Source organism: Pongo abelii, chromosome 13 (assembly GCF_028885655.2).
Source record: "Pongo abelii isolate AG06213 chromosome 13, NHGRI_mPonAbe1-v2.0_pri, whole genome shotgun sequence".
Classification (NCBI taxonomy): Eukaryota; Metazoa; Chordata; class Mammalia; order Primates; family Hominidae; genus Pongo; species Pongo abelii.
In genome coordinates this window covers 96,299,743-96,315,406 of record NC_071998.2, presented here as the reverse complement: position 1 = coordinate 96,315,406, position 15,664 = coordinate 96,299,743, and the positions used below count along the sequence as shown (strand labels likewise).

The 15,664-nt window shown below is 43.1% G+C and overlaps 1 protein-coding gene across 3 annotated transcripts in view; it reads right to left on the bottom strand.

Annotated features, from left to right (window-relative positions):
• SLC44A1 (solute carrier family 44 member 1) overlaps nt 1–14,781 on the bottom strand; it is a 193,171-nt gene extending 178,390 nt beyond the window's left edge. For 2 of the 3 annotated variants that reach the window (XM_024252131.3, XM_024252129.3), the window contains exon 1: nt 14,405–14,535. In XM_024252131.3, coding sequence (XP_024107899.2) covers nt 14,405–14,437 — 33 coding nt within the window. In that variant the 5' untranslated portion in view covers nt 14,438–14,535. Of the gene's footprint in view, nt 1–14,404 lie in introns of all 3 variants that reach the window. The other variant, XM_024252130.3, reaches the window with a different exon arrangement.
• Nucleotides 14,782–15,664: the final 883 nt, after the last annotated feature.

Below are 15,664 nucleotides of genomic sequence, written 5' to 3'. Positions count from 1 at the left end.
TGGCACTCAATATTAATAACACAAGCATCAATTACATTAACCCTTTCGAAGGCCATGAATCTCCAAAGACTGACTAAACATATAAATATCCATTACTTATTTAAAAGTGTATTTTCAGGAATTGGTGAATTATGGGGAAAGGACACAATTATAGTAACAAGTAGTAAACTTGCTGCCATGGCAGACTTGTTCAGACTTAGTTCTTAGAAGAAAATATGGAAGGGCCCTGGAAGAAATGCACAGTAGCCATTGGTCCTCAGAGTCTGAAGTTTATAACCACCACTTTCAGACTCTGCTCCAAACTGTCATACCCTGGCCTCTATAGTTTGAGGTGCACTGATTTAAAACCAACCTACACATAGACTTTAAAGAGAGAACAAACAGGCGCGGTGGCTCACACCTGTAATGCCAGCATTTTGGGAGGCCGAGGTGGGCAGATCACCTGAGGTCAGGAATTTGAGACCAGCCTGGCCAACATGGTGAAACCCCGTCTCTACAAAAAAAAAAAAAAAAAAAAAAAAAAAAAATTAGCCGGGTGTGGTGGTGGGCGCCTATAATCCCAGCTACTTGGAAGGCTGAAGCAGGAGAATCCCTTGAACCCGGGAGGTGGGGGTTGCAGTGAGCCGAGACCGCGCCACTGCACTCCAGCCCAGGCAACAGTGCAAAACTCCGTCTCAAAAAAAAAAAGAAAACAACAAACAGCAAACACAACCTCTGAAATTAAGTGACAAAAAAGTGGTATCTAAGGTACATTCAATCTACCATTTAATGTAGTAGTTCTTGGAACAGCAGAGGGAAATACAGCAGGAAGTGCACAGGCTTGGAACTACTCCCAGTTTTACACTACTTGGGTGATCCTAGGCAAGGTACCTAGCTTTTCCGAGTTTCTGTTTACTCTTCTGTAAAATGAAGCTAACTGGGACCCACCTGAGAGTTACGAGAATAAAATGAGAACTGCATGTAAAGCGCTTAGCCCAGAGGCTACTACACAGTAAATCCCCAGCAATGATTGGTGTTCTCTATATTCTACATGCTCATGACTTAAAGCATTTTCTGAAATCCAGTTCTGGGTCTTCAATTCCCCATGGAAAATACTACCTGGAGGTATTAATATCAGTACCACCTCAAGTCAGTCCATACAAAATTGAATTCATCTTCCCCTCTTCACATACTAGTCCCCATCTCAACTACTAGGTCTAGCCATTATAATACCCTTCTTCCATAATGTGGCGTTCAAAACATCTGTTCTTTCCTTCTCTTTCATCCCACATATCCAGATTAAGTCAGGAAGGTCTATTTTATTTTGACTCCACAATAACTCTTCTCTGTTTCCTGTTTACACTGGTATGAGTTACTAAACAGCTTCCTGGGCAGCCTCTGCCTTCTATTTCTTCTATTCAGGTGCAGGTATGCTGTCAAATTAATCTTCCTTAAACCACTCTGAAAACTCCTCCATGGCTGCCCATTTTCCTCCCCTTCAAATATGAATGCCTTCCCCACATGCAACATCTCTTCACTCCACTCTGGTCAGGTCTCCTTTCCATACTGACATGCAGCAAGTTATTGTCTGCTTCCTTGCCTTTGATCAGCTGTTCCTTTACACTGGAATGCCTTCTCCTCTCCCTGCTTTCTACTAAAATCTGTCTGCCCTTCACTATTTCTAAACCCCATTCTTCCAGACCAGATCTTTTGCTGGAGAATCATTTTCAGGAAGCCCACTCCCCAACTGTGCTTTCCTCTCTTGGTTTTCCCGTCCCCTGAACTCCTTGCCACCCAATTTAGCCTCTAATTATTTATGTTTGTTTCTCTCTTTGCACTCATTTTCCAAACACAGTTTACAATCTGGGGGCCAGGTGCGGTAGCTCACGCCTGTAATCCCAGCACTTTGGAGGTCAAGACGGGCGGATCCCTTGAGCCCAGGAATTTGAGACCAGCCTGGGCAACATAGGGAGATGAGACCTCACCTCTACAAAAAAATACAGGCCAGGCACCGTGGCTCACACCTGTAATCTCAGCACTTTGGGAGGCCAAGGCGGGCAGACCATCTGAGGTCAGGAGTTCGAGACCAGCCTGATCAACATGGTGAAACCCCATCTCTACCAGAAATACAAAATTAGCCAGGCGTGGTGGCACATGCTTGTAATCACAGCTACTTGGGAAGCTGAGGCAGGAGAATCGCTTGAACCCGGGATACAGAGGTTGCAGTGAGCTGAGATCGTGCCATTGTATTCCAGTATGGGCAACAAGAGCGACACTCCGTCTCAAAGAAAACGAAAACAAAAACAAAAAAAGGCCGGGCGCAGTGGCTCACACCTGTAATCCCGGCACTTTGGGAGGCCAAGGCGGGTAGATTACCTGAGGTCAGGAGTTCGAGAGCAGCCTGGCCAACATGGTGAAATCCTACCTCTACTAAAATACAAAAATTAGCCCTCTGTCATGGTGGGCACCTGTAATCCCAGCTACTCAGGAGGCTGAGGCAAGAGAATGCTTGAACCTGGGAGGTGGAGGTTAAAGTGAGCTGAGATCACGCCACTGCACTTCAGCCTGGGTGACAGAGCAAGAGTCCATCTCAAAAAATAATAAAATTAAATAAAATTAAATTAAATTAAAATAATACAAAAATTAGCTGGGCGTCGTAGTGCAGCACGCCTGTAGACCCAGCTACTTGGGAAGCTCAGCCAGGAGGATAGCTTGAGCCCAGGAGATTGATGCTGCAGTGAGCTGAGATCTCGCCACTGCACTCCAGCCTAGGTGACAGAGAGAGACCCTGTCTCAAAAAAAAAAAAAAGAGTTTCCAGCCATTTTGTAATCTTACATATGTAAGCCATATGCTTACATAATGAAACCAAAAGGAGAGTGGGTCTTTGATAAACAAGGAGTCTCATATCGGCCCTGAAACACTACTTCTGGACTTACTTTGGGTTAAGAAATACATTTCTATCTGGTTTATCTAGTTTCTTTCAGTTTTCTGTCGTATGCAGCTGGATCTAACTCTTAAATGATACTCTGTCTCACAATAAAATTACCACAAGAATATAAACCAGGCTGGGTGTGGTGGCTCATGCCTGTAATTCCAGCACTTTGGGAGGCTGAGGTGGGCAAATCACTTGAGCTCAGGAGTTCAAGACCAGCCTGGGCAACATGGCAAAACCCCATCTCTACAAAAAATACAAAAATTAGCAGGCATGGTGGTACCTGCCTGTAGTCCCAGCTACTTGGGAGGCTGAGGTGGGAGGATTGCTTGAGTCTGGGAGGTGGAGGCTGCAGTGAGCCAAGATCCACTACTGCACTCCTAGCCAGGGTGACAGAGCAAGACCCTGTCTCAAAAATAAAAATAAAATTTTTGGAAGTCAGGGTACCTTTCCAAAACTCAAACACAAAAACATTTTTAAGGGAAGGATTAATGGTTATTAGAACATCAGGGAGATTTAGTTTACATTAATATTGTAATTTCTGAGATACATTCACCAGTTGTGCAGTTTGCTAAAAGCGTCTGAGGCAAGTTTTATTATTGTTTATATTTTACAGCTGGTGAAACTCAGGCACCAAAGGTTAAAGAATGTGGCCCAAATAACTCAACTAGTGACAAGGTGGGATTCAAATCGATATAGTCTGGCTATAGAGCCCACCCTCCTGCCAGTACACAATGATGTTCAATCCTCTGGATTCTAATAGCTGTTTAGAGAAGAAATAGGGAAAGGACTTCTAAGGAAGGCAAAAGGCTACTCAATGACTAAGGGAAGATCATTTAGTTGGCAATGAGGAAGTATAACAGACTAAATTCAAATGGATTTTATTAAGAAAAAGGAAGAAAGTTTTACAGCAAATATATGATGTTTTAAATTAAACTTTTTGCCATTATAAATAATGCTACAATAAAGATTCTTACATATAGTATTACTCAACTTTAGAATTACCAAATAAAGGATGTTAACTTTTTTATGGCTTTTAATGTATCTCAAGAGGGTCATTCCAATTTATTCAGCAAATCAATAAAGTATATTTGAGTCAAAACCACTTGGGCAATTATATTATTTTGTTAACTATTACCAAAGTTACAGATGTGAAAGCCTCTATGCTTTAATTTGGTTATTCACAAGATTGAACATATTTACGCACTAGTTTATTTCCTTCTGTAAATTATGTATTGCAAGGATGCATTTTATATACTGTGAGAACTCTTTATATCAGAGATATTCTAAATAATGACATGACTTTTCAGTTTAATTATTAAAAAAAAAAAAAAAACCTGAAAGTAAGCAGGTTAAAAACAAAAGAAAACAGAGGCACTCTTTTTTTCCCTCTTTGGTATATTCTACTCAGTATTACAGCTCCTTAAGTGTATTAGCTGGAGGTGGAAAGAAAAATAAGGAAAATAAAAACTATCAATTTTTTGATACTCAATTTTGAAAGAGACAAACACAGATAAAAGTGAGACTTCAAAAGAGGTAGAAAAGGAGACTGTGAGCTAGAGAGAGAAGAGGTTATACTAACACCCAAGGTGCTCTTGAGGGACCATGGCTTGCAAGAATACTAACTCACTACTTAACCATTATTCCAACCTCAAATGCTCTTCTTCATCTGAAGCTGTCCTTAGCTCAGAATGGGAAAGATGCAGTGGGCGTGAGCAAAAAAGAAAGACAGGGGTTTCAGCAATGGCTTGAGCAGCATCACTAGGACAAGAAGATAACTAACTGTGTGACTTTGAACTACAAACTGTGAAGTTCATAATGGGGCTATAAGTAAAATGTTAGGAAACACTATAGAAGTCTGATTTAAAGACAAAAGAAAATGGCAAAACCATAACAGATAGTATTGGCTGCCTACTCAGCCACCACGCCCGATCCTGCATCCCTGCCGCCACCTTGCTGGCAAAGTCCTCCTTTTGTTCCGGTGTTGCTCTGCCCCTCACTTGACTCAGAGGGAAGTCCTGGTTAGTCTAAACCAATTGCAGAGTCCTTTGCCTTCCTCTTGTTAGAGCTTGTTTAGGGATGAGTGTGCAGCCCTCTCTTAATTCCCATGAAAGGAAAACCACTGGAGATTGTCAGCTCAGCAGAAGACGGTAAGAAGAGCCATAGCCATCTTGGGATCTTGAGGGGAGCTAATTAAGAAAAAGCTACCTTCCGTAAAATGACAAAAGAGAAACAAGGAGAGAACTTATGTCCTTGCTGACATCATCAAGCCACTGAACTAACCAACCTGAAAGCTACCCTACCCCTTGACCTATAGGAGATAATCAATTTTCCTTAATGTTTTAGCTATTTGGATTTAAGGGTTTTTATTATTATTATTATTATTATTATTATTATTTGTTTGTTTCTTTAAGACAGGGTCTCAGCCAGGCACAGTGGCTCACGCCTGTAATCCCAGCACTTTGGGAGGCCGAGGCAGGCAGATCATAAGGTCAGGAGTTCAAGACCAGCCTGGCCAACATAGAAACCTCGTCTCTACTAAAAATACATAAAATTATCCAGGTGTGGTGGCGGGTACCTGTAGTCCAAGCTACTTGGAGGCTGAGGCAGGAGAATCGCTTAAACCCGGGAGGCGGAGATTGCAGTGAGCCGAGATTGCACCACTGCACTCCAGCCTGGGCAACAGAGCAAGACTCTGTCTCAAAAAAAATAAACGACAGGGTCTGGCTCTGCCACCCAGGCCGGAATACAGGCACGATCATAGCTCAATGCAGCCTCAACCTCCCAGACTCAAGAGATCTTCCTCCCACCTCAGCCTCCTGAGTAGCTGAGACCAAAAGCACACAACACCATACCTGGCTAATTTTTTCTGCTATTTTTTGTAGAGATGGGTCTCACTGTATTGCCCAGGATGGTCTAGAACTCCTGGCTTCAAGTAATCCTCCTGCCTCAGCCTCCCAAAGTGTTGGGATTATACGTGTGAGCCACCAAGCCCAGCCTTTTTTTATTTCTTATAGCTGTAACATCATAAGTAGTTCATAATGAAGAATTTTCTGAGATCATAATCATGATTATATTATCACAAATCTACAAAAACAAACAAACAAACTTTAATACCTTCCCTGCTACTTAAATATCTTGAAGTAATCATGTTTCCAATTTTTCCATCTTCCTGCTGGTTTTTTTACTTTACATATTATAAACATATCCAGAAGTCAAACACTTCCATTTAATAATTTTCAGCATTTCTGGCAACCTTAAAAATTGGAATAAAAGTTGCTTTTAAGGGCTTCCCTACTAAATAAAAGTCTAAATATCTGGTTGTGGGATATTGTAGAGGGCAACTAAAAGGAATAATAATATTTTCACAAAAAAATAAATTCCAGGGGTTTATCAACCAAATGTTTGTTAAATGAATCCTATTATACAACATTATCATATTATACAATTACAAAGGAGTCCCCCAGACGGGAAAAACTGGCATCCCTCTATTGAGTATAATAAAACACACTGAAAAATGTAAATCTGTTTTTTAAATTGCCAAAAAAATTACTAAATTTTATACAATGCATAAATTCAAAATTGGAACATTATGCTATGCTATATTCCAAATAAATTAGAAAACAAAAAGTACCAAAAAGGAGGAAATATTACTGTGTCAAAAACTTTAACCATCTTCACAGAGTGAATTCCCACAGCAGAGATAACAATGTCTAACTCTTTAATGACTTAAATTTTTCACCAGCTCAAACACGTTTTCTTTACAACACTTGCCATAAAGTCTCACCCATTTGTGCCTGCTATAAAAACATCAGCACTGCAAATCTGACTGGTCCATTACTTGAGTGCACTAGCCCTTTCCCATCCACCTTGACCCAGTAACTTACACCTTTATAAGTACACTTGCTCCATACATGACATGTATACCTTCAACAGACAAGCTGCTTAAGAGAGCTCCTGAAAATTCTGTTAAGAATCTTCCAAAGAAGAATCGTTTTAAAATTTTTATAATGAATTTTAAAACCCCAGTGTTCTAAGGTAGGCGTTCAATCACCTCTATCCATGGAGGGAAACATAATATCTGTTAATTCATTCAAATATTTCATGAGTACCTACCATGTATTGGTACCAGCTAAGCACCAAGATGGTAATAAACAAAGCAAACATGACCCCTCTCTTCATCAACTCAGCCTAGAGCAAGGGTCAGCAAACATTTTCTGTAAAGGGACACAGAGTAAATATTTATGCTTGCAGGCCATAAGGCCTCTGTCACAACTACTCAACTCTGCCACTGTCATATGAAAGCAGCTATAGACAAGTAAATGAACTAGTATGACTGTGTCCCAATAAAACCTTGTGAATGAAGAAATTAAAATTTCATAATTTATTAAATAAATTTCTCATGAAATCATATTCTTTTGATTTGTTTCAACCACTTAAAAATGTAAAGACCATTCTTAGCTTGCAAGCCATACAAAAACAGGTAGCAGGTCAGATTTGGCCCATGGGCTGTAGTTTGCCGCCACCTAGTCTAGACATTAATATTAACTGTAAAATTACATGTTTACTGCTTTAAGTGCTCACAGGGAAAACACATAAGGCTATGAGAGTTTAATGAGGAGACATGGCCTAGTTTGAAGGGATCAGAAAAGGCTTTTCCAAGGAAGTGACTTTCAGGCTGAAACTTAAAGCAAGCAGCCAAAAGCCAGGGAGCAAAGCAAAGAGCCTTCTAGACAAGTGAACCACATATGCAAAAGCCCTCTAAGAGGAAGGAATACAACCAACTGAAGACTCTGTGAGGCTGCAGTGCAATGAGCAAAGAAAAGCACAGCACAAGGTGACCCTATAGAGAGATGGAGAACAGCCACACACAGGGTCTTGTTGTCCAGGGTCAAGGGTTCTGGTCGTTGTCCTAAGAGCAATGGGAAGCCATTAAAGGGTTTTAAGTAGCAGAGGAATACAATCAGCTTGGGATTTTTCAAAGATCACCAAGACTGCAATACGAAGAAAAATTAGAAGGGAGCATGAACAGTTACGGAGAGATCTGTAACCAAGGTGCTGGGCTGGAGATGACAGAGGCTTGAACCGGAATGCTGGCAGTGACGTTGAGAAGGTCAAAGAGGCAAGATGTGGTGACTACATATAGAAGAGTGAGAGGCAGGTTCCCTACAGGACTCGAGTCTCCAGTTTCCACAACCAGGACATTGGTATCATTCGGTGAACCAGAGATAAAGTACTGAAAAAGCCGGGGGTGAGGGGTGCGATTTTGAGGACAGATTTAAACATGCTGAGTTTGAGTTGCCTGTACAATATTCTAGTGTAAATGCTAATTAATCAGTTGGATATAAGGATCAGCGACCAGGACAGTAATTTAGTTTGAGAACTGTTAACATACAGACTGTAACTGAAGCCATACGAGGGATGAAATTACCTAGAGAAAGGGTAAGGAACAGTGGCTCTCAAACTTGGTGACACATGAGGGCTACCAGGGGAAATTTAAAAGTTTCGATGCTGGCTACTCTGGGTGTACTACTACAGGTCAGCCCTGCTCTGCAAGAAGCACTCATAAAACAGAAAAAAATTTTTTTTGATGCCCAGCCAGCAGTCTTGGACCAATATATAAGAATCTTCGGGAATAGGACCCAGGCATCACTTCCATAACATTTGTAAACTTCTCCAAGTGATTCCAATGGGCAGCCAAGGATGAAAGGAAAAGAAAGCCTAAGACATTAAGAATTAATAGTACTGTACTACAGAAAGGACAAGAGATTAAGAGATTAAGCAGGTTTCTAATCCCAGCTACCTCATAATGTATCTCTCTGACCTCAGTCTACTTCATATCTCTACATTCTAGTTTAGATCAACAGAAAAGTGATAGTAGGTTTATCTTGTATATCCCCTATAGTCCCAAAAATCTGAGGCAAAATTACAAAATTGAAATATTTCATTCTTTCTTTGCAGTTTGAGCGGGGGAAAGGGGAGCATAGAAAAATAACTATCAACCAATTACTGGTAGTAGAATATATTTTTATAAATAATTTTTCCAGGCCAATAACATTTTTAAATGACTGTACTGTTAACACATCAAATAGTATTTGATAGTATAGTATTTGTTAAGCCTGGAAGCATTCTAAGTGGACTAGCTTTGCTGTACCATGCTACTCTCCAGATGGCAACTGTAGAAAGTTCAAAATGGTAACCTTTTCTAAAGATAAAAAAGTAGGCCGGGTACAGTGGCTCACACCTATAATCCTAGCACTTTGGGAGGCCAAGGCAGGAGGATCGTTTGAACCCGGGAGTTTGAGACCAGCCTAGGCAACATAGCGGGATCCTGTTTCTACAAAAAATTTAAAACATTAAAAAAATAGCCAGGCGTGAGCTCGTGCCTATAGTCGCAGCTACTCAGGAGGCTGAGGTGGGAGGATCACTTGAGCCCAGAAGATCAAAGCTGCAGTGAGCAATGATCATGCCATTGCACTCTAGCCTGGGTGACAAAGCAAGACTCTACTTAAAAAAAAAAAAAAAAAATTAGTAAACTGCAATTTAAGATCTGGGAATTGGCCGGGCATGGCGGCTCATGCCTGTAATCCCAGCACTTTGGGAGGCTGAGGCGGGTGGATCATCTGAGGTCAGGAGTTCGAGACCACCCTGGCCAACATGGTGAAAACTCATCTCTACTAAAAATACAAAAAAAAAAAAAAAATTAGCTGAGTGTGGTGGTGAGCACCTGTAATCCCAGCTACTTGAGAGGCTGGGGCAGTAGAATCACTTGAACCCGGGAGGCAAAGGTTGCAGTGAGCCGAGATTATGCCACCGCACTCCAGCCTGGGCGATGAGAGCCAAACTCTGGCTCAAAAAAAAAAAAAAAAAAAAATTACCATTTCTACATTATTTTCCAATTTTGAAATTAACTTTGATTTACATATTTTGAGGAGCAGATCCTCTATGCTAACAACACAGTATTCAGAAGATGAAGGAAAAAAAAGGCTTCATGCCATGACTTCTGTTCCCGTTAGATCAAGTGTACTTTGCAGGTCATAATTTAACTGAGCAACTTTAGTCTCTGTGGGTAATTCCCACTACACTCTTCAAATTTAATTTTTACCATCTCACTTCAAACTCCACAAAGCTGATATAGATGATGGTATTATTAAAATTGTTAAAGCACTGTTAGCATATGCAAATATTAACCAGCATTTGTAAACCACCTCTGATTGTTTTTTATTACTCCCAAAACAGAATATGAGTGCTACAAAAAGACAGTTAAATATACAGCCTTCAATTTGAAGACAATGGGATGAGACAGTGGACAAAAGTCTCCTAAAGCTAGACAGACAAGGGGCAGTTTGCTCAACTCGAAAGATTCTCCTCCATCCCTCTTACAATATTTAAGGTTAGAACTGAAGAACACAGAACTTCACAGAACTTGCAAAATCTCCTGGCCTCTAAAGCACTGCTGTGAGAAATAATCATCTAGCCATTAAGGACAAAGACTTACGGCAATTTGCTAAGTAATCTTTCAAAAGATTCATTCAAACTGGTTTGTCAATGGGAAAGAGCATTTAATAAATCTGAAGATTTACAAGTGAACTTTGAAGTTTAACATTACAAGGATAGAAATTATGTCAGGTTATACCAGAACAAATGAATTACAGGGAGATGGGAATAAATTTTAAGAGCCTTAGGGAGGATTAGTACTGTAAAAAGAAACTCAAGACTATCTTACTTTTACGTTCCCCTCAAAAGACTTTTAGGCGAAGACTATCATGTGTTGGTTTGTATTGAGCAATTACCAATATTAGTAAACAACTTGTAATGGTCATTAATTTTAAAAAAATAATTTAAAAAGTTCTTTAAGAGCCCTGACTCACTAGACACTTTTAAGATCCTAGATGTACACAGCTGATACACCACAAATTATTTCGCCAATAATCTGCTCCTCTAGCAATGAAATGCTAGTATAGAATGTGACACTTTTCTTTGATCTAAATCCTAAAACAGTATAATTATTTTGATGGAAAATTATGATACCCAGACACTGCCAAGAAAATGAAAATAATACCAGGACAGATTACAAGAGATCAAAGTTTGGAAGACCACAAACTCTTTTATGAGAATCTACAACATAGCAAGAGACTGTAAGGGAAAATAAATTATATTTCAAAAGTGAAGCCCTGCTACAAAAAGAAAATGCACTTTATTTACATTGATAAAACCTGCAGAGCTTTAAAGCTGCTGAAGATACTCTGCTGAGAAAAGCTAAACTGAACTGCAGATTACCTCAAAGCACACTGTTTTCATGTGTTGTGTAGGTTATCATTAGAGTTTGCAGACAAGCTCTTTTAAGATGATGTAGCCACTGCTCCATCTAAAACATACACATTAAGCAGGTCATCAGGAGCAAAGGAAAACCTTGAACAATTTTGCAAGCTGATGGTACCACTGAAAGAACAGGAAGGGATATAGAAAAGGCAGGTAAATTTTAACTTAAACAGTCCAGGTTTGAGTTTAGAAGAGCACGGCTTGGCAAAATTAATCAACCAGCCCATAGAATTTATAAACAGTGGATGGGTCAGGTCTAGATTCATATTCAATGCCACTTGCCAGCCAGAGGTTCAAATATATGTCTACATATTCCCTCCAGTGACTACTGCTGAGCAACTATTAAGTACAAGGTACAGTGAGGCACTGCAGTAGATACACAAATAAGGAAAACAAAAACAGTTCCTGTGCTCAAGAAGCTTATAATCCAGTAGAAGGCATGAAACAAACATATTCTGAGTGAAAATACATTTGAGACCCCTGATAGGGAGCTGTGGCTCATGTCAGTAATACTAGCACTTTGGGAGGCCGAGGTGGGTAGATCACCCGAGGTCAGGGGTTCGAGACCAGCCTGACCAACATGGCGAAACCCTGTCTCTACCAAAAATACAAAATTAGCCAGGCGAGGTTGTGCATACCTACAATCCCAGCTACTTGGGAGGATGAGGCAGGAAAATCGCTCGAACCCAGGAGGCGGAGGATGCAGTGAGCTGAGATCGCACCATTGCACTCCAGCAGCCTGGGCCACAAAAGTGAAACCCCCTCTGAAGAAAAACAAAAAAAAGAAGAAGAAGAAAATACTTTTGAGACCCCTAAGAGAGGCTGGAGAAGATGTGGAGTTGCAACCCTATTTTGTTTAAAAACACATATAGGAACAACAGTATTCTAAAACTGGTGATGCTCCTGAAAGGAGAGTTAAAATACCAGCCGATTAGTAACATTTCACAAATGAAGAAGGATGCCAAAAATGTCAAATAAGAGAAAAAAAAAAATGACCAGCTCTTTGGCACAAAACCTGCTCCTCAATGCTCCACTGAACACTACAAGTCCCTAAAGCTGAACTTAAAAGCATGTGACAGCTGTTGATTGGTTATAGGAATCCACAGGAAAAAAATGCACCCCTTGGGTGCATGACATGCATCTTATCTGTAGAACAAGGCATGTTCTACACTGAGAGGAGGTAAAAGAAAAGAAAATGCATATGATAGCATTCTGAAAAGTATGACGTGGAGCTAGACAAATACAAGACCCACTATCTGTTTTAAAGCAGAGTTCTGATGCAGCACCCATCCTTTCCAAATTTAACTGTTCATGCACTGAACAAGCCATCCATAAACTATCAATGCTTTTCTGTCTTAAAGGCATTTCACCACCAAAAGGGAATGTAAATTAACTCAATTCTGAAAAGAAAGGCAATCTGAAAAACACCTTTTTGGTGAAAATTATATTTAAGTAAGTATTAAAGAGCACCCAACTAGACTCCCCCCAATTCCTAACCAGTAGAAAGTTATGTGCAATTCTACACCTTTATATGTTAATATGAAAACTCTGATATACCAAGCCTCTCCCTCCTAACACCTCTACATATAGTTTTTCTTTGCTATTATAACTGAATAGGAATGTTTAACTACACCAAAAAGCCTGACTATAATGCTAGCAGAAAAAAAAAAAAGCAAACGGGTAAGCAAACACTCAAAAAAAAAGACTGGAGGAATAGGATGATAGGATGGATACCTAATAAAACACAAATGTCCCCCATTCATCTGCAATTCTAGTCATTTTCTCTCTAACAGATCTCAGATTTTCAGAACAAGTATGCAGGTTATTTAAAACTGAGTTATATATAGTCATTTAGCAGCAGCAAAAACACTTCTGGCATTATCACAGATGCTAGATCTCTGGAGGAATTTTTTCCCCCCAAACTAGCATTTTTCTTCACCAAGAACCAACCATCCTTTATTTCTAAAAACAAGAGCCCTTTTCTGCCCCCTAAAACAAACAAATCACAGACCACAGTTAAATTCTACGCTAATGAAACTGTGAGATTACATCCCAGGCGTTGTCAGAGCCTATTTTTCATACACCACCACAAGACAGTTTGATGCAGTATTCCTGATTGCTTTTTATAGTATTTGTAAATACACTCGCTAATCCACTAAATTAGGTAATTTACACACAGGTCCTCTCAGTTATTAGTGGCCAGTAGTCAAGTTCTATTACATTTGATCCTCATACAGTTGTCTAAACATTTCCACCCAGGTTAAGGGCTCGGATCCGAGAGAAGGAGGTTGGCGAAATTTGGATGGGGGCAGGGTAGAAGCTGAGAGAAATCTCTGCATCTCAGCCCTCAGCGACAACATTCAGCCAGTGCCCACAGAAAAACTAAATTCGGAACCTCTTCCTCCTGTTACACTGGCAACAAAGAGGGAGTTTCCGTAACGCTCCCGTCACCCACCAGGTGCCCAATCTCCTTCCCAGCCCAGAGTCGGCGCTCCGGCAGGGGCCTCCGAGTGCGGGGAGGCCGCGGGGCCCGGGTCACGGCACTAAGGGGGGATGGGGTGCAAGCGAGCAAGCGAGGTCTGCGGAGCGGGCCGTGGAAGGGCTCCGGGACCCGCTGAAACCATCTGAACCCAGCCAGGGGGCAGCGGGCAAGAGGAAAGGGACAGAATATCTAATGAAGCAGAAACTGGAATTCGGTGGGAGAGGTGAAGAGCCCTTGCTAGGGGTACACCTGCGAGGAGCACAGAAAACGGGCGGCGGATGGCGGGGAGACTCCACGGAGGTGGAAGAGAGGAGCCAGGCCCGGAAAAACAGGGAAGGGGATGCCACCTGGGGCAGAGGAGGCGCCAGTGCAGCCTCTACCTGCCGGCGGGCGGGACGGGCCGCTCAGGTGTGACTGGGAGGAGGGCGCCGAGTGGGGAAGGGGCCGGGAAGAGCTGAGGGCGCACTAGGGGCCGCGAAGAGGCGCCTGCGAGTCGGCAGCCGCGGAGCCAGCGCGCGGGCATCGGCGGGACCCGGGGGAGGGAAAGGCGGAGTGGGGGTCTTTGGACTGCACGGTGCGCTCAGGGGAGGCTGGGGACAGCGAGAGGTATCGGGCGGCGGGCGCCCGCCGCGCGACGCGGCGCACGGGAGGCATCTGGGCGGGCGGCCGGGAGGCGGGAGCCCCTCACCTGCGCGGCGGAGGCGGAGCTGCAGCAGCCCATGGCGGGGCCGAAGGAGCCCGGAGGCGGCGCCGGGCGCGCAGCTACGCCCCGGAGCCCCTCGGCATGCGAGCCGGCGGGCGCCCGGGGAGGGCGCGGCCTGGCCCCGCACGGCTAGGCGGCGGCGGCGGCTGCAGCGGCGGCTGGTACTCAAGAGGCGGCGCGGCTAGGGGCAGGGGCCGGCCACATCCCCCGGCGGCGGCGGCGGCGGCTACGCGGCTCCTGCTCTGCTCCTGCTGCAGCAGCTGCTCCCCAGCGGAAAGGGGCGGGCGGCGGCGGCGGCGGCGCCTCCCTCTGTCCCCCTCCTCCCGCCTTCCGCGCCCAGTCCCTCTCCCGCTCCCTCTCCCGGGCCGCCGCCTCCTCAGCGCCGCGCGCGTCTCCCATCAGACTCCCCGCCCCCAGTGCAGCGCCGTGCGGGCGGCAGGGCGGCGGCAGCCAGAACAAGGCCGGGCCCTTCCGCGCGTGTCAGAGGCTGCGCGGCGCCGGGCTTATTTAGCGGTGGCACCGAGGCAGCTCTCTGCCTCGAGGCTAGAGGGCAACGCGGTCTGAGGCAGCCAAAGACCGGGCCAACTCGCTGCCAAAAAGGGTCCGGATTGCTTCCGGATCTAGGAGGCAAGCGGGACTTCTCCCTCTCCCAACTGGACGCACAACTCAGGATCCTGATGGCTTCTTACCGCTCCGTCGGCTGTTTTTTTCTCCAGAGGAAAGCGTACACAAGAAACCTTTCCTGGAGAAGGAATAGGTGATAAGAAGACGGGAAGAAACAAGCATCTGTTGCTACTGTCCCCATTTTGCTGATGTGGAAACTGAGCCTTGAAAGGGACCAAGAACCTAATGAAATGTCACCAAGGTTGAAATGGTAATAAATAGCCAGAGATGAGGAAAAGGCAAAAAGTTATCCAGGCTCGCAAGTCAAAGCCATACTGGATCTAAGCTAAACTTTCTTATACAGGATAGTCTACAAAAAACAATAAGGGGACATTAATTTATTCATATTAAAAATACTTACTGAAGACACACTACGTTCCAGTAACTGGTACTGGGAATAAAGAGACGAACAAAAGAGACTTACCAAGTTCCTGTTGCTAAGTCAGTAAGACTCAAGGAAGTAGCAACAAGTTAGAGTAGATGTGGTGACTATCTTCAAGAAATTTACAATTCCAAAAGAGTCGTTAGGAAATACAGTATGAGGTGAAAACAGTTAAAAAGTGAAAGAAATAAAACTAAAGA